This window comes from Cyprinodon tularosa, unplaced genomic scaffold, assembly GCF_016077235.1.
Source record: "Cyprinodon tularosa strain WSP-4 unplaced genomic scaffold, ASM1607723v1 ctg13, whole genome shotgun sequence".
In the NCBI taxonomy this organism is placed as follows: domain Eukaryota; kingdom Metazoa; phylum Chordata; class Actinopteri; order Cyprinodontiformes; family Cyprinodontidae; genus Cyprinodon; species Cyprinodon tularosa.
In genome coordinates this window covers 1,038,358-1,066,105 of record NW_024038114.1, presented here as the reverse complement: position 1 = coordinate 1,066,105, position 27,748 = coordinate 1,038,358, and the positions used below count along the sequence as shown (strand labels likewise).

The window sequence follows — 27,748 nt, the reverse complement described above, 5'->3', positions numbered from 1 at the left end:
GCTGATGCCCAGAAATCAGAAACCAGGAGAATTACCGGCATGGGCCAGGCAATGCAGAAATCCAGCAGGCAGAATCGAGATCAGGCATTCAAGAAGGAAAACGCTGGAATTTACTCAAACAAGGCTTTCAATGATCTGGTGCTTTTTATCCAAGGCCAATAAAGGAAGATAAGCGGGTGGAGTGAATGAGGCAGGCTTAGGATGTAGGCAGGGGAGATGCAGGTGATAATACAATAATAGACACTGCTTCAGCACAGAGAGGAGCAGAATAAACAGGGATGGTGCTTGTGTTATGATTCTGCAGACAATAATGCCAGAATCATTACACAAGCTTTCTGCAAGTTGTTTTTGTTTAGTTTACTTTGGACTTCTATCATGCCGGCAGATTATTTTTAAACCAATATGGTCACTTATTCTGTGAGGGGAAAATTTTAAAATACGGAAATCAACTGAAATAAATAAAAAACAGTCATCTTTATAGTTGAAAACATTCTTTCATCCTTAATTCTTTTCATAAAACAAAGGAGCATTACGCTACTAAAAGCCGTGTTTCAAAGTTATTGTTTTTTAAGTATTTGCAATTAGCGTTTAGCGTTTCCTGTGAAGCAGTAAAGGAGAAGTCTGCTGCCGAAAGCTGAGCTGTTTACCCATACTGCCTCACTCAAGGGACACATCCACCCACAGTTGCCTGACGGCTGTGCACCTGTGATGTGATTAAAATTTAGACTTTATTTACTGAAAGCTACAATTGATGGGGAGTGATCAGGAACCCCAAGTTTCAGAGTTATAATTGTCATATTTAAAATCTCAGCCGGTGAACATCTGGACTGTAAGAAGAGCTCAAGCTGGCTCTTTTTTGTTTTATTTAATTAGCTTAATGCTGAGTAGTCATGTTCTATTAGTTCTCTCTCTCATTTTCCAAGTTCTTCCCTCCCACTCATATACTGAAATTGTTGGTGGTTCAGTGTCAGTTTTAGAGGAGAAAAACCTCGCTGTGTCTGTCTGTTCTCTCACATTGAAAGTTCATCCTTTATCTGCTCTCTCACAGCGTGGTATTCAGTATTTCACAATGCAACAAAAGTCCTTTCTTGTAAGCTCATTTCCCTCCCTGACTCATCCTATCAAGTCAGCGTGTTTCTGATGCAAAGAAATGCGTACCAACAACCGTTCTAAGTCATGCCTTTCCTTTCCAACTCCTAAAAAACATTTCCGCAACATTATCCTCTTTGCACCAAACGTAACTCTTGACACAATGCATTCGAATAAGTGTTGCTCTTCTGAGAACTTCTAAGCTCAGACTCAACTGTTGAATTGCCAGGAAGGAATGGCTGATTTGTCACTCCACAGAACATATTCCCACAGCTCTATAGTCCAGTGGTGGCCTGCTTTGTACTTCTGCAGGACACTCTTGCCCTAGGCTTGGCTGCCACTGTTTGACCTGAAAAGTCCATTCCATAAAGCTCTCTTTATCATATTTTCCTGAGTGTATCCAGTGTTTCTAGGTGTTTCAGTCATGCCACAGACCTGACCTATATGAGTGGTTGATTGGCAGGTTACTGCTGCTGAGGAAATGATGGAATCATTTTAATTATCAATGAAAATCTATCAATCAATAAAATATCTGATGCAGATACTCATCCAGATTGTGCAAGACAATCCAGCCCTGAGAACCAGGATTAGGAAAAAAATTTGCCAATCTCAAGGTTACTTAGGTATAGAGGTTTTCAGCTGTCTCTGCTGAAAGTTGGCACATTTTACACCTCCTTAGTGTTCATTGATCAAGCTCTATAATTTACCTGGCCTATCATATCATGAATGAGTTGCTGTCACTCTGGATTTATTGCACAGTTGATATCATATTATATTACTGCGCTGGAATTCCCTGAAATACAAAGGGCACCCAATTCCAGAACAAACCTAGGTATAAGCTACTGGCATTCCAAGGTCCTGGACCTAATATGAATGTGGTCATGGAATTGACATCTGAATTGAATGATCTGGACATTTTTAGAACATTGGGCTCAATGTAACAAAGTTTTCATATTCCTGAAGTAAATTTGAGTTTTTCTCACACTATAGGCTCCTGCTAATGTGCCACATCAGATTCAACAAACGTTCTTCACTTCAGTATATGATCATAAATGATCCTCTGCGATCAACTCCACCTTTGTGTAAGGGAGCACATGTTCCCAAGAAATGTAAATCTGCATAATTACCGCCCTGATTGTTCTATATAAGGCTACATATAAGTAGGAGGGCAACAACTTCCCACGCTGTCAAAAGGTATTCATTCACATAAATGTCATGGAAGATGAAGAAGAAAAACTCTACTGTGTTGAAGATCGAGGTCCTGCTTACTGAAAGCGTAGCAGCAGATTTAAAGGACTAGTGAAAGCTAAGCAGTGGGAAATGATTGAACTGTTAATTTGATCCAAAAACAGTCAATAAAACTTACTGATCGAGGCAAGAGGTCCAACATATTAAAGTGAGTTTGCTGTCCAACACAACAACCTTCTGCTAAATCTCCTTTTAACATACAGTCACACCTGTACTGTACATCTCAAGACCACGTCTGCCACCCCTTCATCCTATTCTCTCTCACAATGCATAAACATATATAAAATGTTTACAGCAAAACTCTAATTAGATTATGTCAGATGGATCCAAACCCAAATATTCAGCATTTAGTGTAACAAAGCCAAGGAGCTGCCATTGACTAAAATGGATGCAAGTCCCACTGTTACATGATACAGCTGCAAATAAGTATTTGAACACCTGTCTATCAGCTAGAATTCTGACCCTCAAAGACTAGTTAGTCTGCCTTTAAAAAGTTCACCCCCACACCATTTATTATCCTACATTAGATGCACCTGTTTGCGGTTGTGAGCTGCACAAATACACCTGTCCACCCCATACAAGCAGAAAGAATCCAACTACTAACTAGGCCAACTAGGCCAAAGAGCTGTCAAGAGACACTAGATATTAAATTGTACACCTCCACAAGGCTGGAGAGGGCTGAGGGGAAATGGCCAAGCAGCTTGGTGAGAAAAGGTCCACCGTTAGAGCAATCAGTAGAAAATGGAAGAAGCTAAACATGATTGTTAATCTCCTTCGGACTGGGGCTCCTTGGAAGATCTCACCTGGTGGGGTCTCAATGACCCTAGGTGAAGTAAGAAATCAGCCCAGAACTACAAGAGAGGAGCTGGTCAATAATCTGGAAGGAGCTGTGACCACCGTTTCCAAGGTTACTGTTAGCAATACACTAAGACGTCATGGTTTGAAATCATACATGTCACGGAAGGTACCCCTCCTTAAACCAGTAATGTCAAGGCCTGTCTTAAGTTTCAAATGACCATTTGGATGATGCAGAGGACTCATGGGAGAAAATGATGTGGTCAGATGAGACCAAAATACAACTTTTTGGTCAAAATTACACTAAATGTGTTTGGAGGAAGAAAAGTTTGTACAATCTCAAGAACCATCCCTACTGTGATGCATGGGCGTGGCAGCATCATGCTTTGGGGGTGTTTCTCTAAATGTGGGACAGGGCGACTGCACTGTATTAAGGAGAGGATGACCGGGGCCATGTATCGGGAGATTTTGGGGAAGAACCTCCTTCCCTCAGTTAGATCATTAAAGATGGGTTCGAGGCTGGGTCTTCCAACATGACAATGACCTGAAACACACAGCCAGGATAACCAAGGAAGTGGTTTTGTAAGAAGCATATCAATGTTCTGGGGTGCAATAGGGAATATTTTGAGGAAGCTCAAACTAGACTGATCTAGAGAAAATCGTGTGGAGGAGTGGGCCAAAATCCCTCCTGCAATTGGTGCAAACCTGGTGAAAAACTAGAGCAAACATTTGATCTCTGTAATTGCAAACAAAGGCTACTGTACCAAATATTAACACCGATTTGCAGCTGTATCATACAAATGAATAGTTCTGGATTATTTCTTTTAGATTGTCTCTCTCGGTGGAGATGCAACTCGATGACAATTTCAGACCCCTTATAGTTTTTTAAGTGGGAGAACTTCCAAATAAAAAAAAATAGCAGGGTGTTCAAATACTTATTTTCCTCACTTTAGCCTAATATAATGGACAGTTACATGAAATGTGGTCATTAGCTGGATTGTGCAAGACTCCTACATCAGGTCTGGAGCACTATGTTTGTACCTGAGAGAAGATTAGAAATAGGGGAAAAACTGTCAATTGGACATTTTGTCCAAAATCACTCGTACGAACGATTTAAGAACAAATTTGTTTATACAAGAGCTTCTTGTATGAAGCCCACTGTGTCTAAAGAAGGTACATTTTTTAATGATAAAACATGCTGCTCTTGACAAACTTTTAAGATGTTGTAATTTGATTGTAAAGCTTTCCTGTGGTAATGCATTGAACCAGTTTTCCTTTTAGTATTTTTTCTCACGTCTCTACCAGGGATACAGGTCAATATAGAGGGTACTGTATGTCCTGACCATGTATTAAAGTGTTTGATCTTCAGGTTCTAACTTCAGATTGAACAGCTCATCCCTAAAACAAAGGCTTGTTGTTTTCCCTCCCTGTGAGGTAGCTCTGGAGGGGAAGTTGTTAATTTGATCTGTGGTGTTTTTCACTGCTGCAGTGACCAGACCCCCTGTGCTCCTCTGAGGGATAAATCTATAGTGCCTTGTTCCCAGTGTGCTGCTGTAAACTAATGGACAGTAAAGAAAGAGCAGACAAGATAGCGATCTGACTTTTGCTGCCTGTGTGAGCACAGAGGTCAGCCAACTGAGGATGCAGGAGACACAGAGGGGGGAGAGGGCCACCCATCAGAATGAAGAATGTGATCTGACTTTAGTGCAGGGAGAGACGACGCATAAAGCAAGATTCTGTGTGTGTATATATAACCCAGTTGTGTACAATTACATAAAACCAGATTACTAATGAGAATAAATCAAGGTTTTTATGTTAAAACAACCCTTTTACTGTTTCAATCGCTTCTTTTCCTGTTTTAAAAGGAGCTCTTTCATCAACTGTCACCTGAAGCTCTGTACTTACTCTGGAAAAGGGGACTGAAAGTCAATGGTATATAACACAGTTTGCTGGGTTCCACAGCCAAAAAAAAGAAGCTTTTTACAAATTATCTTATTTTCTATTTAATAAATGTGGCTCCTTTTATATTGCATTATTAATGGTCTTTTTTTAAATTGCTTGCTTAACACTTGGGTGCAATTTACTGATTGACATGCATAAAGAGATGGAAAGTACAACATTTATGATACATTTGTTTAGTTTAGTATTGCCCTTGTGCCACCCACCCAGCTCTCTCTTCTTAGGGTGCCCCCATTGGTAACCACCGGTATGACCTAAATCAAACTGCTGCAGGTTTATTTTTTTGTTTTAAAGCAAAGCTGTTAAAAATAGTCTGATTTGAACCAAAAGAACTGTTTCCCACCTGGGGCTTGTTACATACTGTTACTTTGGAAACTGCAGATAAAGCCTTTGAGTTCAGTCAAAATTTTGATCTTTTCCAGGATCTTTGTCTAACATTCCCCTAATTAAAAAAAGATAACCAAAGTTTTGCAGAATTTCCTGTTTTGCTTACTGATGTATGCTCTTTCATTCCACCACCTGCAGCCCTTGAAAAAGCTTTTGTGTTTCTTGTTTTAGATAAAACTGTGAAATGCAAATGTTGACATGTAATTTTAGTTTTGTAGAGGGGAACAGAAAATACTTATTTTCAACCCTTTAAAATAAGTTCATTCCACTTATTTAACATATTTCAGATCTCATATACAAATCCTATTTAAAGTGTTATTAAGCATGACACAAGAAAAAAAACCTGTACCGTCGACCCAATGTATCTTTTAGATATTACAGTCAAAGCTACATAACCTTGTCTAAGTGTGTATACCAACAATTGTATATTAAAGATGTTTGTTAGTTGTTGGAGAAAAATATGAAGCGATGGGGATATTACAAAAACTGGAAATACTCTAAAATTTTATTAAAAAAAACAAAAACAAAAGACCAGGAGTGTTAAAAAGAAAGAGCAACCCCAAAAAGATGAAAGTGTTTCAAACACATGAATAGCTCCACATGTTTGAGTTCAAAAGTAAAGCTAAAGATGGAAGCCTAGAACATATGAAGATCTGGATTCAAATCTCCCATTCTTTGTTTTGGAAACGGCCGTTCTCAATATTCACATAATGGCCACAATTTCAAAGGTTATGTTTGCATATTTAAGGATCCCGTGACCATCTGGCTATGAATGCTCTACATGTGTCTGCAGGTTTTCAGAAAAAAGGTAACCAAATTAAAGAAGCAGGTCAAGCTGCAGTCATTCTGAGACATTTTAAGCATAAGTAAATCTGGGTTGATAGAGGCTGCATATGTTATTATTTATCAGTACTATGACATTTGAGTAGAACTTGCATAATAAAGATTGTAGCATTGATGCATTTTTACAGAATACATATTGAGCTGTTGAAATGTGACACTCATGCCATGAATTTACAGATTTGTTTCGTCAAAGGATGGAAATATGCAGAGTTCCCTGTGCTTTAAATTTAAAACCTTTACCTTTTTGACTAGGTCTAAGAAAAGTGCTAAATGAGTCTCATTTTGCTGTTCTTAATGTGATGCTTTCATAGAGCGCTACAAACTTGTTTTTATACCATTTCATCAGGCATATTATTTGCAGCATTTAGTTAGCATCTACAGAGCAGGGGCTTTACCTTTAAATAAATGTGAATCAGATAAAACATTGTCTTTGAAGGACTAAGTAGTGGTAGAGATTTATATTCAGCAAACGGCCAGATTTTAAAAACAACAGTTTTCATTTACACGTTGAAAGCTCGAAATGCCATGCACATTGTTCTGATCCCTAAGAATAAAAAAGGTTTAAAAATACCCAACACTCACTAGAAACTCTGGATATTTGCAGACCCACTTTGTCGTAATGTAGGGATCATTAATGGTGATGCATTGATGAAATGTTGAGAAATAACATTTTTATGGGTTTAAGTCTAACGATGGAAAAATCTAATTGTTGTCCCAATATCCATGGCTAACAGCTATCTTAAATTCCAATTGCTTCTTATCGAATCGGAACTGCTGTATCATATCAAAGGCCTTTGGCTATTTCATACTTTTTATACCAAAATCAAAAAGAAATGAAGTAGGGTGTTTAAATGCTCAGTTGTAGTTACTGAGGCACCGGTTTGTAAAACTAGAAATGTAAGCAGAAATGTTTTTTTTTTCCTTTTTTTCCAAGAACATGAACACCAGGATTTTTCCAGGTGCTTAATGTAATTTCTAACCTGATGTAGATGGGAAAACAGACCTCCAGGACAAACTGGACCTTAACTTTAAAATTACCTAAAACTTCCTTACACACATAATTTCCTACATGACTCACTCTCTCCTTTCCTGTGTCGTCTCCCCTTTCCCCCCTCCTCCTCCTTCCCCCCAGGGATCCTCATCTGGTCGGGCACGTAGCTTCTCCCTTCTCCCCCACCTAACTCCATCTTCATCCCCCAGTTCCCAGAGGCATCAGGGCCACTCGGCCTCGCCCAGCAACATCGTCACCATCACCCACCACAAGTCTCCAGCTGCAGCTCGGCGGGCTAAGAATCAGTATCCAGGACAGCTGCTGGAGGTCAAGGAGGTGCGTGACAAAGGCGTAAAAAGGCAAAGCACTTTCAAAGACATAGTATGTTGTTGTTTTTTTCTTTTTCGATGGAATAAAGACAGTTTAAAAAAGGAGGATAGAAAGTTTGACCCACAGGCTGAACCCATTGTTGTTGCTTGTGAGCTGTTTTTCTGCCTTTTCCTCTTGTTGCAGTGTCTGTTATACTCTGGTAAATATCTGTGATATAGTGAATTACTGGTGGTTTGGTGTTATTCGAGTGATCACATATTTAGGGCATTAGAGGTGCAACATGGAAGTAGATTTAATATAAAAAAAGTTAGATTACAGTTTGGCAAATGGTAAATGGCATGTACTTATATAGCGCCTTTATTCAAGTTAGGAGACTTGACCAAAGCGCTTTACACTACAATCATTCACCCATTCACACACACACTCACACACTGATAGTGGCAAGCTACATTGTAGTTTGAGCAAAAGCTTTACATTACACAACACAAGTTGAAGGGAAGATCTTTGCTAAAATTAGTCCAGCTAGTATGTCGACTGATTCAATGAAAAACAATTATTAATCAATACCAGTAAAATTCTGTTTATTATTGCTGGATGTTATCCGAAATATAATCCATGGAAAAACAGTGCGTACTCTTTATCAGACAATATTGTTCCAAAATTTAGAAAATTTCTATTAAAAAAAGTCTTAAAATCTGTGGGTTTTTTTTGAAACTCTATGCAGGCCAGTTACTTATACGTCCGCTTGTACAACTAAATTCAGCCAATCATATATCAACGGCCATCTGTCAATCACATTTTTTCGGTCATAGCATCTTGATTCATATGTTTTAGCTAATACACACATGGTTGAAATAAGAAATAAGAATCATTTACTTTATCATTGAGTTATGTCCCAGTGTTCACGGGGATGGACGTCTGTGTCTTCGGCAGGCGTGGCATACTCTTCCACAGCATCTTCGTCCCTCATCCATGACCTCCAACACAAAACTCTCCTCCTCTTGCATGTTTCCACTGTCCATAGCGTTCCTTCACAGTGTCATTTCTAAGTCACGAATTTAGTGCTTCTTGGTCCCAAAGTAACCTACTAACACTAAGTGCTAACTGGTGAGCAAGATGCTTCGAAGAAAACGGTCACAATCAAACTTTCTTAAGAACCTTCGCCACAACAATCCTGCCCTTTTGATAATCGACGGTTGGAGAAGCCGTTTCCCTACGACTTTGAGCAGGGGAACCTTTCGTGACATGCATGATTTCAAACCATGATGTCTTATTGTATTACCAACAGTAACCTTGGAAACGGTGGTCCCAGCTCTTTTCAGGTCATTGACCAGCTCCTCCCCCCCGTGTAGTTCTGGGCTGATGTCTTACCTTTGTTAGGATCATTGAGACCCCACCAGGTGAGATCTTGCATGGAGCCCCAGTTCAAAGGAGATTGGCAGTCATGTTTAGCTTCTTCCATTTTCTAATGATTGCCCCACAGTGTACCTTTTTTCACCAAGCTGCTTGTCAGTTTCCCCATAGCTCTTTCCAGCCTTGTGGAGGTGTTCAATTTTGTCTCTAGTGTCTTTGGACAGCTCTTCGGTCTTGACCATGTTAGTAGTTGCATTCTTTCTGCTTGTATGGGGTGGACAGGTGTCTTTGTGCAGCTCACAGCCTCAAACAGGTGCATCTAATTCAGGATGATAAAGCGGAGGTGTAAATTCTGAAGGCAAACTAACAGATCTTTGAGGATCAGAATTCTAGCTGATAGACAGCTGTTATTCGCAGCTGTATCTTACAAATAGATAGTTACAAAATCATATATTGTGGTTTCTGGATAGTTTTCTTTATATTGTCATTTATGTGCAGACTGCATTTCTTAATGTTTTTTTTAATAATATTATAAATCAATAAGAAAGGAGCTGCAGTGTAAATTACTCATATTTTTAAAACTGGTCTTTTCCAACTTTACATCAAGTGTTCTGACCCGTCTGCTCATATTCCAATAACTTTATTTCAAATATGTTTTTTTTATTCATCATTGAAGGCATTTGAGTTCCGTGACAGCATACAGATATTTGGTATTAATATATAAACAGCAGCTTATATTTGTGTGAATAAGTGTTAAGATGTTTTTTTGCAATATGTTAGGAAAGGGAAAGGAAATGAAGTCTGTGATAATTTCAATATGCTTATTTCATTTCACAGCTAAGTAGCTGACTTTCAGGCTGAGAACTGTTTATTGTGTTGTGTAAAGTGGTGCTCCCAGAATGAGTCTGCAGAGGTGGAGTGAATTGTGCACAGGAAGAGGAGGAGTGGACTGTTAAAGTTAGCATTTAGGTCTAAAGAGCAGCTTAAATCTGATCTGTGGAATATATTCCATTTAAAATGTCAATGCAATGTCTAAAGGCACAGTATCTGTATTACAATGGAACATTTAGAAAAAAACAAATCCTTACTCAGATATAAACATGATTTTCCTTGGTGGAGTTTACCTGGAGTAATTGACTATACCTGACTCAGATTACTGGCTATACAGAATGCTAATAGTCACAGAGGGTTTATGGATGCTGTCTGCAGCGGGAGAACTCCAAGCATTCACTGGTTTTCTGTTATTTAGCTACTAAGCTGTTGTGGCATTTGGAAATTGAAGAGCATGTGAAGAACGAGGTCTGAACTTTCTTTCAAGTTCCCCTTCACACATGCATTTCACTGCAGGAGAGGATCAGTTTGAATTGTAATGTCACAAGTGGATATTTAGTGTACAGTTCACAAAAAGGTAAAGCTTGATGGAAAGGCTGTTTGGTTTGCAGACTTACTGCACTAAAAGCTTTTTGCTAATAGGAATGCTGCACCGAGTGGCTTTTAGAGCCATGCAATCTATTGATAAATGGATGGAAAGAAACATACAGGTTAGCTGATCAGAATCATGTCAGATGATTAGAATGGATATATCTACCAAGACCTTTTGCTTAAATGTGTATTATGATAGTTTAAGATCTCATTTTTTCTCTTTATTTAATCATACCCTTATAATTACCTCGTATGTGAAAAAAATGTTCCTTTATTTACAGTAGTTTCCTCTCAAGACTTCATTAGTCAGTTCAAGAGGGTGATTTGGATCGGATTATCTGACCTTATGCGTATGATGACATGCTGCGTGCTCTCATTTATTATACGTTATGTGGGCACAATACTGGTGTAATTTCAGAGGAGCCAAACTTATGCAAAAAAAAGAAAAAGGACTCAGGAGGAGGCATCAACAATCGCCCGGATCAAACACTAACTGACAAACAGAACACAGTTTGTTAGACTTAAGAGTCAGCTGTCTGATCAAGTAGTCAGCAGCACAGGAGCACTGCATGGGATGGGAGCAGACAGAAGAGTCCTGTCATCTGCAGAAAAACTCGGATGACTCAACAGTTATTGGGTGCATCAAGGATGGACAAGAAGAGTGCTGGTGAACCGCTTTGTGGCATGGAAACAATCATCTGATCCAGAATGTAAACAAAAAAAGGAAGATGATTTTAGACTCCAGAAGAAACAGGAACAAGTTGAAACCTATTAACATCATGGGAGAAGAAGTGGAGGTGGTGGAGGAGTATCTTGGTGTTCTCTTTGAGAACAAATTAGACTGGAAATGCAACTGTGAAGCCGTCTACAAGAAGGGACAGAGCAGATTGCTCTTCCTAAGGAATCTTAGGTCCTTCTGTGTTTGCAGCAAGATGCTACACGTCGTCTATAAGTCTGCTGTGGAGAGAGTGATCTCTTCCTCCATCATCTGCTGGGGTAACAGCATCAGAGCCAATAACTTAAAAAAAAAAGCTCAACAGGCTAAAGAAAGAAGGCCAGTTCTTTTCTAGGACGTCTTCTAGAACCTCTGGAGATAATTTCACTAAGAAGAATTCTTCATAAAGTGAAGAACATTATGGACAACAGTGGGCATCCTGTTCAGAAGAGTGTCTTCAGTCAGAGGCTTCTGTAGATCCGGTGCAAGGCAGACCGATACAGAAGACCCTTCCTCCCAACAGCTATTCACACCTACAATAATTCTATGGGGGAAAAGAAAAAGACAACAGGAAAAAAAATGTATGAGTTGCAACATTTAATCTCTTCCGAAAAGAGCTCTGGCAAAGTATTTTGGGACATAGCTGCTTGTCTAGTGACCATAGATGATCACTACATTTCAAGGTACATTGTGGGAAATTTCAAGTCCACTACTTTTTCATTCACTAGATGTTCACTCGTTTAAAATGGTGTAACCACTATATAATGCCCTATACAGTGATTAGGGCGGACCTTCGGACACAGCCACACTGTCTGTGCATGCCCAGATTTTTTTCATCAGCAGTTTAGGTGTGATTATGTAGCAGGGTCACAGTGCCACCAAATGGCCTGGCATATGTATTACAGAGTTTGTGTGGATGCAACATTTTTCCTTTTATGAAAATAACAGCTGTTTGTCTTCATGTAAACTAGGCTTAGTAAACTATTAAGATGTGCAGACAGGGGGAAGAAATGCGAGAAATAGGGTGTTGTGGACCAGGAATGAAGGCCCCTTCATTCAAGCAGTCAATGGTGAAAGGGTTGATATATAGTTTTGTTTAAAAATAAGCATGTAAACTGCTATCCACACCAATTTAGTGTTCGATGTATGCAGCTTCAATACCATAAACCTCCAAATATATCACAAGTATGAGTGCTTGCTTCTTCTCTGATCTTGTGGCTTGCTTTTCATGTACCTGTAGATTCTGTTTACATGTGGACCTTTACACTCATGTCAGCTTTTGGCACTTTGAGGGTGGAACTAACCTGAGAAAGTAAACTGTTCTATTGGCTACTTTTCAGGAAATATACACTCTTCAGGCTAATAGCTGTTCTCTTAAAGAGTATATTCTGGCTTGATATGTAACAGCTATCACTGTCCTCAGTTGACAATTTTGGAAACAAAACAAGAGACCAAATTATCTAATGTGCTGAAGTGTAAAACCCTCAAGTTTAAAGAGGGTGTACTTCAGACTCTTAAGCAGGTTTGACATCTAATTATCACATTGACAAAAAAATATGAATTTCCACACATTTTTCTAAACCAGTATATTTCTCATTTTGGCTGCTAGAAATATACTGATACGTCTAAGTAATTCCTCTTTCCTGTGCAAATCCTCTGCTGTCGGGGTCACAGCAACCACAAAACTTTAGCTCAGTTTATATGTCAATTTTTAAACATGTATCCAGGAGTCTTTGTTAGGGCCTGTTTGCTCATACAAGGATATTCACCAAAAAGTTGACTAGTTGACGTAATTAAGTTGAGTCGAATCACATTTGGTAAAACTCAAAAGTAGCTTCTCCCCAGTGGTGGCCTTAAATGCGTACCTGCATGGCGGTGTGCGTAAAGCCATGGGCTTAGTAGAAAGACACACTACCTACTTTTAAGCACGTAGAGTTCCATCCCATATGTTCCATGTTAGATGCATATTAAAGACCCACCTGTTGTACTCCATAGTCTTTTTATCCTGTATTGGTGTTGTCGGAAAATTTAGATTTGTCTTCTATATTAATTTATCTTATTTACTCACGATAAAAGTTTTCACTCAGTCTGTTTCACCTGCAAGGCCACATCATCTGCGGGATGATGTTTGTAGACCAGACATAGCTTTTTCCCATAACAAATCAGATTCTTTCTCAAGGTTTATTCATAACATGTTACTGTTAAACCAAAGTATCTGTAATTTGTTTTCACTCTGACTACTTTTCCATTGTTGTAAGTAAGGGTGAACGAACGCTGCCCAGATCAGAACAGGCCAGAATGCTGTGCCATAAGGGCTGTATAATGAACTGTTCTCTCTTTGCAAAGATATGAATATATATATATATATATATATATATATATATATATATATATATATATATATATATATATATATATATATATATATATATATATATATATATATATATATATATATATAAAAGATATAAATGTGCCGACTGATTGAAATACATCGATCTCCATTTATTTAACTAGGGTGAATAGTTGAATACTTTTTTTCCCACGACAATTGGTTTTATATTTAGCCATTTGAATCTTAAGTGTGCCTGTGCAACCTCTTTAGAATGAGTTCCAGGACTGAGTTGTAGCTACTTGGAAGGTGAAACCGCAATCCTCCCCCTCTTTTTACTATTTGACTTGATTCTGGGTTTGAGTCTTAAGCAGGTACAATTACGGACACAAAGGAGCCATTTGAAAGGTTAAATACTGAGATGGTAATGGGATTGGCTGACCGTTGGGGTGGGAATCTCTGAAGGGAACAAGATGATTAAAAGTTGGAGGGAGATGTAAGATTCCCATCTTTGGGGAGAATAATGACTTACTGTTCCCAGGAGGCTAAGGAGTTCCAGAAGGGAACTGTGTAGGGGCTGCAGGAGGGATCAGATCAGTAAGTAGTGCGAAGGAGGTTGGATAGGCTGATGATGGGTTTTACTGAAGCTTGGATGAACCATTTTCGTCAGCGTTGGATGTAGTCTTATACATCTACAGATTGCCCTAGTGTGAGCTGAGAGAATTGACAGAGACTTCTGAATAGTTTTTTACTCCTTTCAGAAAAAAATGATTGAAAATCCAGTTGCCTGTGATTTAAGACTGTTTTTTTTATTAATGTTACTGCCTATGTGTTTACATCATTCTTTCCTTCAGTTCTTTTCTCGATGAGAAAATCTAACACTATCAGAGAAAATAGTGTTAGATTTTATATAGATAGATAGATAGATAGATAGATAGATAGATAGATAGATAGATAGATAGATAGATAGATTTTTTTACTTGTCATTATGTTAAGAGAGTTCAATTAACTGTCTTTGCCTTAGCAATATAAATATTGAAGTGATTTTTCTCAGGTTGCCCCTGAATGCATGGAGCATTTACTCTTTTTTTTTCATATTTATTATAGTTGTCTTTTGTACCTTCTTGGGGAATAAATGCAAGCATTTGCAAGCCTATTAGAGGTTAATTAGAAATCTTTTTCCAAAGAGTTTGCCTTTAGATTTAACTATTCAGAACTTTAAATCCTCATCCATTTTCTCTGCCTCAGGCATTACCAGTCTTTTCCGGCTTCAGCTAAAACTAACAGTGGTCACACTAAGGAACCATTCTTCTTTCTCTGCTTATCTACTGGGAGAAGAATTGTTTTCTGTTTCATATTAATTAGCTTTATTTAGCTAGTTTAAGATGGTTAATTGCAATAGATTGTGTGATTTTATGAAATGGAAATGATACAATTTGAAATAATATAAAACAAATTTCTTTTACTTTAAATCTTTTGTTTAGAGACAGAATGTGCTTTTTGGATCTTTGCCTGGTGTGTGGTTGAATAGTAGAAAAAAGATTACTAAGCATTCAGGAAGGAAGGGAAAACACTGGCAAGGAGAGACAACAGGCTTTTAATGTTAGGGGAGCTGGAGAGCAATATCCAAGCTGATTAGGGGGGGTTAAATTCCCAAAAGATACTTGTGCGTATTGCTCCTGTTGAGCTTTAAAACATAAATTGATCATGTAATTGTGCATTATATCAACCTTACGTTTTGTGTCATTGCTGAACCCAGTCTTTCGCAAGATATTATTGTGAGCCAAACATAAGTAACCAAACATATTTTAGCTCCAAGATGATTCTCAAGGACTTGTGTACTACTTTGTAAAGACACAAGGTTTTGTGAAACACTTTTATCCAGTTATGAATTTTTAATTTATGAAAAAAAATACACCATATATAGTCTGGGTCAGGTACAAGCAATGGAAAGAAAATAAGTGAGAAAATAGCCAAAGTCTTGATCAATACTTATAGAAACCCTACTTTTTTTATATGATAAGCAAGTTCATAACTATATTTGATCATATTTTTTATTTTATTTTTTACAGTAGGGGAAATGCTTCATAATATCCTATCAAATTCCCATCTATGTCATTTAGGGATCTTGAAGAATTCCTCAACACAAGTTTTACAGCTAAGGCCATGGCTACATTTGGAATATCTACTTTACATTGCTACTGGGTCATTGCTGCAAATATTAAAGATTGCTTTTATCTATTATTTAAACATGTTATGCTAATTAAAAAAAAATTAACAATGAGACCTCAAGAGCATCTTTTTGCTGTTTGTCAAGGAAAATTCCTTCAAGATTTGGCATTTAGCAATGTAGGCCGTCCTCACAATCCACAACCATGGCAACCAGTCAGATTTGTTTGGCTGGCGGCTAGGAGCGAGGAATAATACATAAGATAAAAGGCCCGACCTTTACAGATGGGCAGCTACAGACCGATCTGGGCATCTTAAAAGTAATAACAGCACACAACGGGAGCAGGATGATGAGATAACTGCTCACTGCCATTAATTTATGTTGTTAATAACAATAATATTATTTTTATTCCATCATAAATATGGAAAAATCTGCTTGATGGTTGATGATTTTCCTTATTCGGACCCTGCTGATTTTTAATCGATAACCCCTGCACTAGACCACAAACAGCCTTTCAATAAATAAACCAACAAGTACACCCACACCTGAGCCTGAGCTGCTATGGTATCTACAGTAGCAGCCATTCAAAATGGCCATCCCCAGTCAAACTCCTGCAGAATGGTAGCCAACAGCTTCCAGCCACTGGAGTGACCCCCTCCTTCTCCGGGGCATGCAAACTGAATAACAGGGAGATGACAGTTCCCCTTAGATCTTAATGTCCACAAATCATGAGAGAAAGAATATATTAGTACAAAGATTTATATTTAAGAGGAATTGTAGGGGACCAGCCAAGGGCCCATCAAGGAAAGTGTGGAAACTTGAATGGCTACTACTGTATTTGCTGTGATGAACTAACTGAGCTGCTTATAACAAAAGTAATTTAACACAAGCACAAAATTAGAATGACGACAGATATGCTGTTAAGTAAAGACTGCTTGTGAAGCAAATCTTATAAAAACCACCTGCTTACCAAAACAGCAGGGGACATAAACGTTAGCTGCACTGCTAAAGTGTGTAAAGGATATAAGGCTAAGGAGTCTGACACAGTAAACTCCATTTCAGCTTCCACTTTGCAGCTTTGTAATGGACTTATACTTTACCATAAGAAAACAATGCAACATTTTATGGTGTGGCAGAAAACAGTTGACTTCCACACTTTTGATCCCGATACCTATGCCCTATTCAAACAGGGATAATATAAAAAGCAGCTCAAATACTTTGTCAATATAACTGGAGTCTGTTTCTAAGACATCCACCTCAACTACTCATCATAGAACTGTAAAAAAAAAAAAAAAAAACTCGATATAACTATGTCTAATATGAGTTTTCAATAGCAGACTGCTTTCTTAAATAATCTACCAAATGTGTGATAGTTTAGTACAGTAGGTGCTGCTTTTGGTGTGTTGCATTACTCTAAGACAGACAAAAGGAGGCTCTGTGTGATTCATATTCTTTCTGTTTTGGTTGAGAAGAAGTGGGTCATCGCTCACTGTGACCTGATTCGACTGTCACTCCTCTCGCTTTCCCTTCGCCTCCTCCTCATCATTTGAAAATTTTCTTCAGCTGTTCCTCCAAGGCCATTAAACTTTTCTGACAAGTTAAACAGAACCAAGAGAGCCTTTCAATCCAGCTGTTTAAGATTAGTTGAGACAAGAAAACTGGGCTCTGTTGATCAGTTGATTTCTGTTCACTGTCTCTGGTAATTTTCAGAAACACCACTTTTGATGTTGGATTTTTATTCTCAGCCGCAGAAGAACGCTGTTGAGGCAGCATCTCACTTCTATCAGCCCTAGCGTGATGATGTGTTCTGGCTGATCCTATTAAATGGTGAGAACTTAAAGGAAAAAGTGTTTGCATCATTCATATCTCAGTTATCTTATCTACATTCAAATAAACGATGCAGACCATAGTTTGCATAGTTGAACTACTACTTATTTTATGTAGAATATTTAATAAAGTACCTGTACTGTGATATTTTCATTAATAGTAGGTTTCAACATTCCTGCATTTGTTAGGGTGGTAATAGTGAGTGGTGTCATTGTTTCCATTCATGACTTTGCTTTTCAGCTAACTGTCAAAGCATAGGGTAATGAGACTAAGATACTAATGTCAACTACCAACCAATGCTCTCCACACCAAAGCAGTGCATTTATAAGTTGCTTTAATGATAGACAGAATATTAGAAAGTGGAGATGCACAAATCCAGTTTTTTTCAATCTGATACTGATACCTGGAATGAGTGTATCGATCAATGCAACTCATTACTACTGTTAAATGAATGAACTGCATACCTTGCCATGTGTGAGAAGGCATCAAGCTTGACATCACGGAAGTAATTTGGGGGGGACATGAGGAACGTGTCCCCTGCACTTTTTCAAAAGTCATTTTTTGGTCCCCTGCACATTTTACTGTCCAAAAACAATGTTACCCTACAGTACACCAATAATCGTCGTGCACTAGGACCAAGCAGAAAACCGCAGCTCAAGATGACCCCCGCTTCCCTGAGTTTAGACCGCTTACGAGCTCCTGATTGGCCCTCCTTCTATTCTTTTGTGATTGGCTGTCACCGCTGTCACTCAAGAGACTCACTTTATAAACATCTGATGTGCCACTGAATCGGGTCTGTGATTGGATGGTCACAGCGCAGCTAAAGCCCTAGGTACTACCATAATTAAAACTGTAGGGTTGCAAGTTTTTTTTTCTCTGCTTCCTGGTACGCTTTGGATTTTTGAGAAATCTTAAACGGTCCAGGTGCTACAGTCCTGGAGAAAAACCTGTGGTCTGTAAAAGACGACAGTTAGTGAGGTAGTCTGCTACTGTAAATTAGGGAGTTATTCTTCTCTTTGGTCACATAATCTACAAGGGTTGTTATATCAGTTGTAATAATTTACAAAAATCTTTGAATTGGTGTTGTGTGTGGGTGTGTTTATGTGTTTGGTTATCAAACTCGCTGCCAGGATGTCTGATAAAGTAAGAGAGACATAAGAGAGTGCTTTAAATTCAAAGTGTAAGTTACATTTAAACAACTGTGTAACACCCCTCCTAAAACACCTTAACTGGCTCCATTTATTAAGGGTTTTCACAAATAGAAGATGTTATTCAAAAAGAGGTCGACAATAGTCATCTGATTTTGCATTTATTCACTTAAAATTACCATTACCGGTAATTAAATTTTTACATTCATAGAATGAATATTAGACTTTTCTTTACTCTTAGAAGTATGAATAGGATACCTTGCAGGATTTAAATTAGAACGAAAGCAAAAGAATGTAACAATCAGAATCAGAATTACTTTATTAATCCCTTGCAGGAGATTCTTTTCTTGCAGACCCCTTTAGAAATAATATATTGTATTTTCTTCATCACTATGTCATAAAACATCCCAATTTTAGGTATGTGTAGCTTCATATTACATGCTCAGAGATATTCATAAAATATTTTTATATAAATCTTCATATGATAAAACAAAGCAGCTCAGTAAATGGGTCCAGTTAGGAATTGGTCATCTCAATTCTGAAACACTTTCAAGTTTTAAAAATGGTGGAAGCAGCATTGACACAAAAACACATCAGAGAGATCCTGTGCTGAGTGTTGATGGCTCTGACATGCTGTCACCTTCCATCCATTCGACTAATCGTGTGTAAATCTTCCTCCCTACTTGATGCGAGATGCTGAGAGTCAGATCTCATGTCCGTCTCCCTTTAGCCAGCCTGTCAAAGCCAGCTGTCGTGAACTCGTCCAACACTTCAACTCTCGCTGGAGCAACACAACTGGGCACTTGCTTTTTCACAGCAGAGAAATATGATTGGATATCTTCTATTTTTGGAAATATCTCCCCTCTCGTTGGTTTCACATAAGGCTGCATTTCTAGAAGTGTTTGGAAAAGCAGTGGGATCTGTCCTTGCTGCAAACCTGTTCATTCTTTGGCCTGGATAGTACACTGTAAATGTTTTGAAGTCATCATACCCACAGCAGCATGTCAGTAGAGATATCACAGCCATCTCAATTTTTACCCCTAAAGATGAAAATAAATCTTTTGTAAAATGCCTTTCTTTTAATGCTTCCCTACTGATGCTTGCATTCAGTAAATACTCATCAAGAACAGAGATTTCTTTTTCAGTGTTTCAGGAAATGAATCACACCATATTGTTCTTGCAGAACTGCTTAGGTAGTTTTTTGCTGATTGCCTTGCAGGATAATGATGACATATATAGAGAAATGCTGCAGTGCGAGGACCTCCTAAGAAGTCTGCTGCAGAGTTTCTGTGAAATGACATGGCATGAAAGAACATTTTTTAGTGTTGCTAGCTCAGGGATCAAATTTAGATTCTGCTATAGCAAAATATAATGGACTTAATCAGATTACCTGTTCTCCATCCAGTGACCAAGGTCTTGTCTCCTATATGATTTTTTGGTTTCATCAGATCCTTATATATCTGTTATGTTTCTTTCCAGTATTGCTAGAAGCTTTATTTTTTCTCTTTGTTTTCTGCAATGTTTTTGTAAGTTCCCTTTTATTCAAATACTACTTATCTGCCTTAATCTTTACGTCTTGTTTTTTTTTAAACTGAGATCCTTTCAGCACCACCTTCCTCCGGCCAACAGGTGCACAACAAAATAAGCTGCAAAAACACATATGATGCAAACTCTGAAACACGCAAGCACAAAAACAACTGCAAAAGAAAAATGATAGAAACATTAAAAAAAAACAAGCTGCGAACGGGTAAAACCTGCAGCAAATGGCAAAATGAGCTGCAAACACACATGTGATGCAAAGTCCAAAACACACAAATATAAAACATAATTTCTTTGCAGTCTTTTTCTGTTCCAATTTGGGAACAGAAAAAGACTGCAAAGAAATCTACAATCACGAAAACAAATAAAAACAAAAAAATTTTGCAACCGCAAGCAAAATACTGTTATCTTTCATTTCATATTCAAACACATACAGTAGTATCACTGTATTACAGAATAACAGCATCAGATATGGTTAGAATTTTGTTAGTGGTCTGGAGCACTTCAGTCTTTCACCTCCTTTTTTGCCCATGCTTAACTCTGTCGTTGTATTTTCTTTTTAATTTCCTCATGTCCAATATGTTTTCCAATTTCTCTTCATTGTTTTTATGAGCTGCCTATATCATTGCCTCTATTTACTCAAAGTTTAATAATGATTATAATCCTTTTTTCTCAGCTCTGTAAAAATGTCATGTTTTGCTAGTATCAAGAAAAGTGGCTTCATGTCAGTGAACGCTACAAAACCCAGTGAGCTGTGTTATATCTGAGGATGGTTTGTTTTCCCCTGAATTTCTTACGGTTGCATAGCAACAAATTTACTCTCCCAACTTTCATTGCTACACACTAATGACCCCTTCAGTGACTAATGGACCTTAAGGCATGCTCTGATTTACTACATTATTAGTGCCACAAAGATGCAGTTCAACTTCTAAATGTTTGTTTACTTGTGAGCATTTTTATGTCGCATTTTTATTTTACTTTTTTTAATTTCAGAGTGTAGCTGCCTGTAATCATAATATACATTTTCTTTCCAAATACAAATTAAGGTATTGAAAAGAAAGTGTACTTATTATTTTAAAATATGGTTGTGTGTTTCTTAGAAATTATATTTACTCCCTATAAGTGGGATCATTGTATTAAGTGGTATTATCCAATTTACAATAGAAAACTGGCTAACTTTCCCATTCATGCATCTAAAAGCTTGATGAAATATTCATGATAAACTCTGTAACACTGTACAATGAGAAGATCAAATAAATGCCTGACTGCAGGACAAAAACATCAAAGCAAGCATCAAAGAAATAATTATTTTTGTCAGATTCCCGCTCCAACGAAAGTTGAGGAGGAGAAAAAAGAGGATGGAATTTCATAATTGTTCATGGCTCGACAGGATAGGTGATTTTAAAGATCATAGAATGGCACATATTTTAAAGATAATGTCTAGCATGAGTTTTTATCTGCTTTATCTTTGATCATGAGAGTTTTACAATTGGTTGCAGTTAAAATTTTAGTCACCACCCCAATTTTAAACTCAAGACTAAAGATTTTCTTATAACTTTTACAAAAATATTTGTCTAGATCTGCTAAAAACCACACCCTGCTTGGGTAGTACAGTATGCTTTGAGGGATGCCTAACAAGAGATTTCATTACATCAGAGCTGAAGCAAATACATGCAAAAACATATTCCTGTCCTTGGCTATGGATTTAAACATTGTAATATCAACTTTAGCATGTTAAATTGGATGATATAATCCAATGATCATAAAAAGACATCATTGTGTAAACTTCTAGTTATTATTAGCACGATGCTGCATGACTTCCATAACTTTTGTGGAGAGTATGAATCCTTCTGCCATCATCTGCTGGGGTAATGGCATCAGAGCAAATTACATAAAGAAGCTTAAAAGTCGATAAAGGCCAGCTCTGTTCTAGGAACTCCTCTAAAATCTCTTAAAATAATTTCAAAAAGAAGAATTTTTCATGAAGTGAAGAAAATTATAGATGACGGTGAGCTTCCTCTACAGAAGATAGATAAACACCAAGTCAAAGAGTTCTTCAGATCTGGTGCAAACCGGTTCCAAAGATCCTTCCTTCCTGAAGCGATTATCAGTATATATAACAAATTGTTGAAAGAAAGACAACTATAAAAATTTCCTTTTTGGGATCTATTTGAATTGAATTTGAATTGAATGGCTAAAGTATCTGTTTTTTTGTGATGACATTTATTTGTTTTAACCACATACATTTTCTAAAGCCTGCCATACGCTTACATTATTCTGCTTGGTCTGGTTCAGGGAAGGGTCCAGGGAATGATTAAAGTGTGAAAATTTACACCTTTAATTGTTGCGACTTGCTTTCACACAGATTTTATTTATTTATTTTTTTTGACTGAACTAAACAGCGTCCATGGGAGCAGTATTGTTACACTATTGAAGATAACAGTCTTTCCTACAGTGTTTCTGTTGTCACTTTGGTCTTGAAATAAAGTTTTGTGCCTGAAAGTCTGAACAACTTCAGATAGTCCCACAATCCATGCTTTAAACTCCTTTTGTCTTCGTCACATCCTCTCTTCTTGCCTTTGATATTTCTGAGTTTGCCAGCACAATTCGCACTATGGCACTGTTAAAAGATTTGAAAAGGTGTTATGTGAAAGAAAGGTTGGTTCTGCTGTCAATGTTAATATATATAAAACAATTTGCTATAAGATGTTATAAGAGTAGTATAGTGCGGTAAATCTGACCAGACTTGGATAAAAAGTAACAAACTTGCACTGCACTCCTGCTGACATTAAGTTGTGGAGCTAACATATTATCTTTGAGAAATCCAACAGTTTACTAATAAAAATTAACCATAATAAATATCATGAGTTGCATATAAATTGCATAACAATTTCTTTTAGAATGATTTACAGTTAATCCACACATTGCTGGCTGCAACCTGTCCAGGGTGTACCCTGCTTCTCAACCATAGACAGCTGGAGATAGGCACCAGCACCTCCCGTGACTCCGCTTGGGATAAGCGTGACAGAAAACTGATGGATGGATGGATGGATGGATGGATGGATGGATGGATGGATGGATGGATGGATGGGATCCTTCTTTAAATGAGAAATTGTCACTATTTTAGCTAAAACCAATTGCTGTGTCGACAGGTGAGTCCTCCATTTTTGTAATGTCCCTGCAAAACCCTTCTGACTACTGTCATTCTTACATGCCCCACCCCAAAAAACACTGGTGGCATTTCATTGGTCCGACTCTCTGGTTGTTATCAGACGGACGTATTAGTGTGAGTCTTTTAAGATGGGTTTGTTATGAGACTGAAAACATAGATCTTTCAGCAATCCAGCTTGCAGCACAAAGTTAACAGGTGATAGTGTTATTAGAAAACCCCATAAATGGTAAATTGTAAATGGCATGTACTTATATAGCACCTTTATTCAAGTCAGCAGATTTTACCAAAGCGCTTTACACTACATTCATTCACGCACACATAATGTTTCTTCAAATGAATTTAAAGGTTTTTAACATCACAAACTTGAACTTTTGGGTTTTTTACACAGATGAGTCAAGTTTAAAGATGGGTGGATGGATAAAAGAACAAATAGCTTGATGGATAGATGGATGGATGGATGGATGGATGGATGGATGGATGGATGGATGGATGGATGGATGGATGGATGGATTGATTACTGGCTGCAAATGACACAAAAGAGAATAAGATAGCAAAAACAGTTTAGAGACCCTGAACTGATCTCATACCAAAAAGGTGCAGCATATTTTATTCCAAGTTGTTATTGAAATAAAAAAAAACTGTCATCAGTGAAAGGACAAAAGAGAATACATTGTTAGCCTGTTATTGGGGAAAGTAGTGTTATGAAAATGTTTGCCAACTTCTATCTGAAAACTAGCCTGGGTAAATTAGATGATACATAACATCTTCAACATTTTCCAAAACTTTATGCAAAGTTTTTCTAGTTTTTTTATTCTGGGAACAGCTGTGATACAAAGACATTTGTGTTCAACGTTTGTGTTATGAAACGACTGTGAAGCCATGAAATATTAATGAACAGAATATTTTCAAACTGATAAACAACCTAAATTCATTAGACCTTGGAGGAGCTTATTACCTGCCAGGGAGAACCAGTGTTGTCTCGTTCCTTTTTGTGATACATTTAGACTCTGATAGGTGAGTCAGACTAGAAGAATCCTCACAGGGAGGGATCTGTGTTTCTTGAGAAAGTTTTCTTCTCAGAAAACTTTTATGTGCTTCTTTTTTTAGTGCTTTTGTCTCACTGTGGTGTCTTGGTGTTTTAAGACTTGTTTCCTGTAGCCTAGATAGGGAGGATGTCAGCAAATTTATTGTTCACTTGTCAGCACCCACACACAACCAACATTATAGATGTAATAAATGTGGAAAGAAAATCCCTGACATTTACAATATGTCTTTATTTAATGAGCAGCCTTTTCATATTAGGTTAATGATCGTCAGAAACTGATTCCAGTCATCTGCTTTGTTGTTTTTTTACTTCAACAACCAGGTATCTTCTGTCTGTGTTCATATTTTTCAGATACTGATATTTCAATGCTACAGTCTTCCTACCATGTTCAACAAATCTATTTCTTATTAGGTAATAACATATAACATAACATACCGTATAATATGCACATTTTTAAGGCAACCTCTTCTACAACAATCAGACTAGTTTGTTGCTTTAAAGTCTTGGATGTTTAGTGCATTATTATCACATGAAAATAAAAAAAAAATGTCACAAGAAGTGTGTTTTTGAATCTGATTTCTTAAAAATAAACTAGAAGTGCACTGATATATTAAAATTTGTGGCAAAGATACCACTGCTCCAACATCTCAGAAGGACACCTGCAGTTGGCTCTGCTCCTGTCAAAGTTTGTGCTTCTCAAATCATAAAGAAGCTGCAAAAAAACTTTCAACACTCATTGGAGATGTGCACGGAGGAAACACTTTAGTGCATCAGCTGTTAAAAAGCAAATACAAAAAGGTAACTGTGTATTAGGGCTGTGTTATAGTGCTGATTCAGTATTGATATACTTGCTGTTTAAAGATTATTTCAACTTTGAGCCAAATGCCACCATAATCTATAAAGCCACCAAATAGTAAACCTTCCCTTTAAATAATGCAAGTAGTGACTTTGACTGCCACTTACAACTGTCCTGGGGTGAGTCCGATAAACAAAACTAACTCACATGCGAGGACTTATGGGGAGGGTTACTGAGGAAAAAAAAAAAAGCACTCGCAGCCATTTGCTGTTCTAATAAGCCACCAACTAATGTAAAATCAAAATATTTCTTTTCTTTTTCCAAAAAGATTTATACTTAGAAAAACTGATATGGAACCACAGCCACATTTTTTTTTTTTATTTATCAGGGGGGAAAACTCTCAACAGCTTCCAGCTTTATTGGTATGGCTGTAACGCACTCAGTCTCTATTGTATGAAACTTTCCATTTAGATTAGAATTCATTATCAGCTTAAACATTATTCCCTGAAAATAAATGGAGCATTATTCTTCTGTATTTTATTAATTCAAACTGCTTTTATTCCCAGGATTTGATGACACACTGAATCGCAATGAAACAACAGTCAAACTACTGATTACATCTACAATTCATGAGTCTGCAGTAAAAATGCGCCTTAAGGCTCTGATTTATTTAGTTTGCTTTCTCGTCAACAGTAAATGCCCTCTATAACCAAAACGTGACTTCTAAGGACTATAATCCATCCATACTTCATCTCTGAAGCTTAGCCTTAAGCAGATTGAAGACATAAATATTCACAGAGCAAGTCAAACACAATTTTTTTTCTACTTTCAGACAAACTAAGTTTAGAGTTAAATCTCTAAATGCACAAACTATAAAATGCATTTGTTGAATCGTTTTGAAGATTGCTTTGAAATTAACTGCTTGGTTAATTTAAGTCAGCGTGGCTGTATGTTTTAAATGCAACCAAAATAAATTTAAAAAGTAACAGTAGTTTTAATCGATTTTAGAAGATAAAATGAATGTAAGGCCCAATACCAATGTTTCCCACTTGCCCTTACTCATTACCATTGCACCTTTGAATTGAAGCCATAAGGGGTAGGGCTTCATAATCTTCCCCAGGAACAAGGGCACCTCTCACTACATAGTCGATGTTTAATTACACAAGTGACTGCATATATACGTACATGTGCACATATGTAAGATACGTCCCACCATAATACCCCTTTCCCTCTGGCCAAAAAACCTGTTTAAACCCAGGGGAAATCGCCTTTTAGTTGCAGTGAGAACAGTCACTCACTGACCGGTGGTGGAACACCAGACCCGGGTTGACCTGCTAATTTGCGTGATACCATTGAAGACAATGCATCTCAACACATCGCGCCAGTCACGTCTGATCTAACACGCTGAAACAACTCTGTTTACATTTGATAAACATTCCGCAGCACTGGTGAGAGGGATTCAGTGGGAGAAAAGAGCAAAACAATGAAGCCCGATTACTATACCCTGGGTTCCTTACATGTTTCTCTCACACTGGTGACATCAACAATTCTAACAGCATAGAATCATGTTTTTTATTTCCCCAAAGGGAGCCAAATGCTGATTCTTAGTCAGTCCACCCATGTTTCCCATAGTTCAAAAACATCACTGTTAGGTTAACTGGCTTCTGTAAAATTCTCCTTAGGTGTGATTGAATGGTTGTTTTTTCGGCCACCTGTTCAGGGTTTACACTGCCTTTCACCCACTGACAGCTGGAGATGGACGCCAGCACCCCTCACAGCCCCAGCAGGGATAAGAGTGTCAGAAAATGAATGGATGGATGAGATTTTCAGCTTTAAAAAGCTGTTTTAATTTTGCCCTAGAAGGAATGTTTCATCATCCTACCTCCAACAGAGACACCGACCAGCCACTGCCTCTGGTGGTCAGCCTGTCCAGCAGGCTTGTCCGATCTTCTGCTGTCCTCTTTGATTTCCATCTATTGCAAGTTAGTTCCAGAGAGGGGCATAGCTGACCACCTTTTCCCATTTCTGGTACTCCCTCTGCCAGAGCTGCCCTCTGCTCATGTCTGAGCACCAGCAAGCTATCTCACCTTACCTTTGTTGTCCAGAATAATCTAATAAACCCAGGGATGATGAGCCATTAGCTTTTTTTGCTTTCAAAAGTAAAAAAAAGAAAAATTTCTGAGTCACTGTGTAGAATCCCTGTCCTTCATGTTGAATCATTGTTGTTAAAGGAAAATTCCGGTTTTTAACACTTTTAGCCCATTTTCTGTAGTGTCCAGGATGAAATCGAATGATCGACACCAACATTTTGACAATTGGTCCTGTCTCTGCTATTTGGCTCATGCAGAATCCCCCCCTGGCTGCTTCAGAATGGCTTCCATAGTGCATGTCCGATAATGTCCTTAAAACAACCTTAAACGTTCTTTTTTTTAAATATGCTACTCACCGGGTCGTCAGCGCTGTTCAATGACGTTCCAAAAAAAGTTTCGTAAAGAAAAAACGTTCCTGTAGTGTTTTATTTAGCATTTTGTAAATCCCATTGAGTTCTGTTGGAATAGTCAATATCCCTCCGCCACCGGAAACGGAA

At 37.8% G+C, this 27,748-nt stretch overlaps 1 protein-coding gene across 2 annotated transcripts in view; it reads left to right on the top strand.

The window, feature by feature from the left end:
• LOC119778006 (oxysterol-binding protein-related protein 10) overlaps positions 1-27,748 on the top strand; it is a 109,835-nt gene that overhangs the window by 40,854 nt on the left and 41,233 nt on the right. The window contains exon 5 of one of the 2 annotated variants that reach the window (XM_038277022.1): positions 7,454-7,648. The exons of the other annotated variant lie outside the window; for it this stretch is intronic. Coding sequence (XP_038132950.1) covers positions 7,454-7,648 — 195 coding nt within the window. The remainder of the gene's footprint in view (positions 1-7,453; positions 7,649-27,748) is intronic. 2 annotated transcript variants of the gene reach the window in all.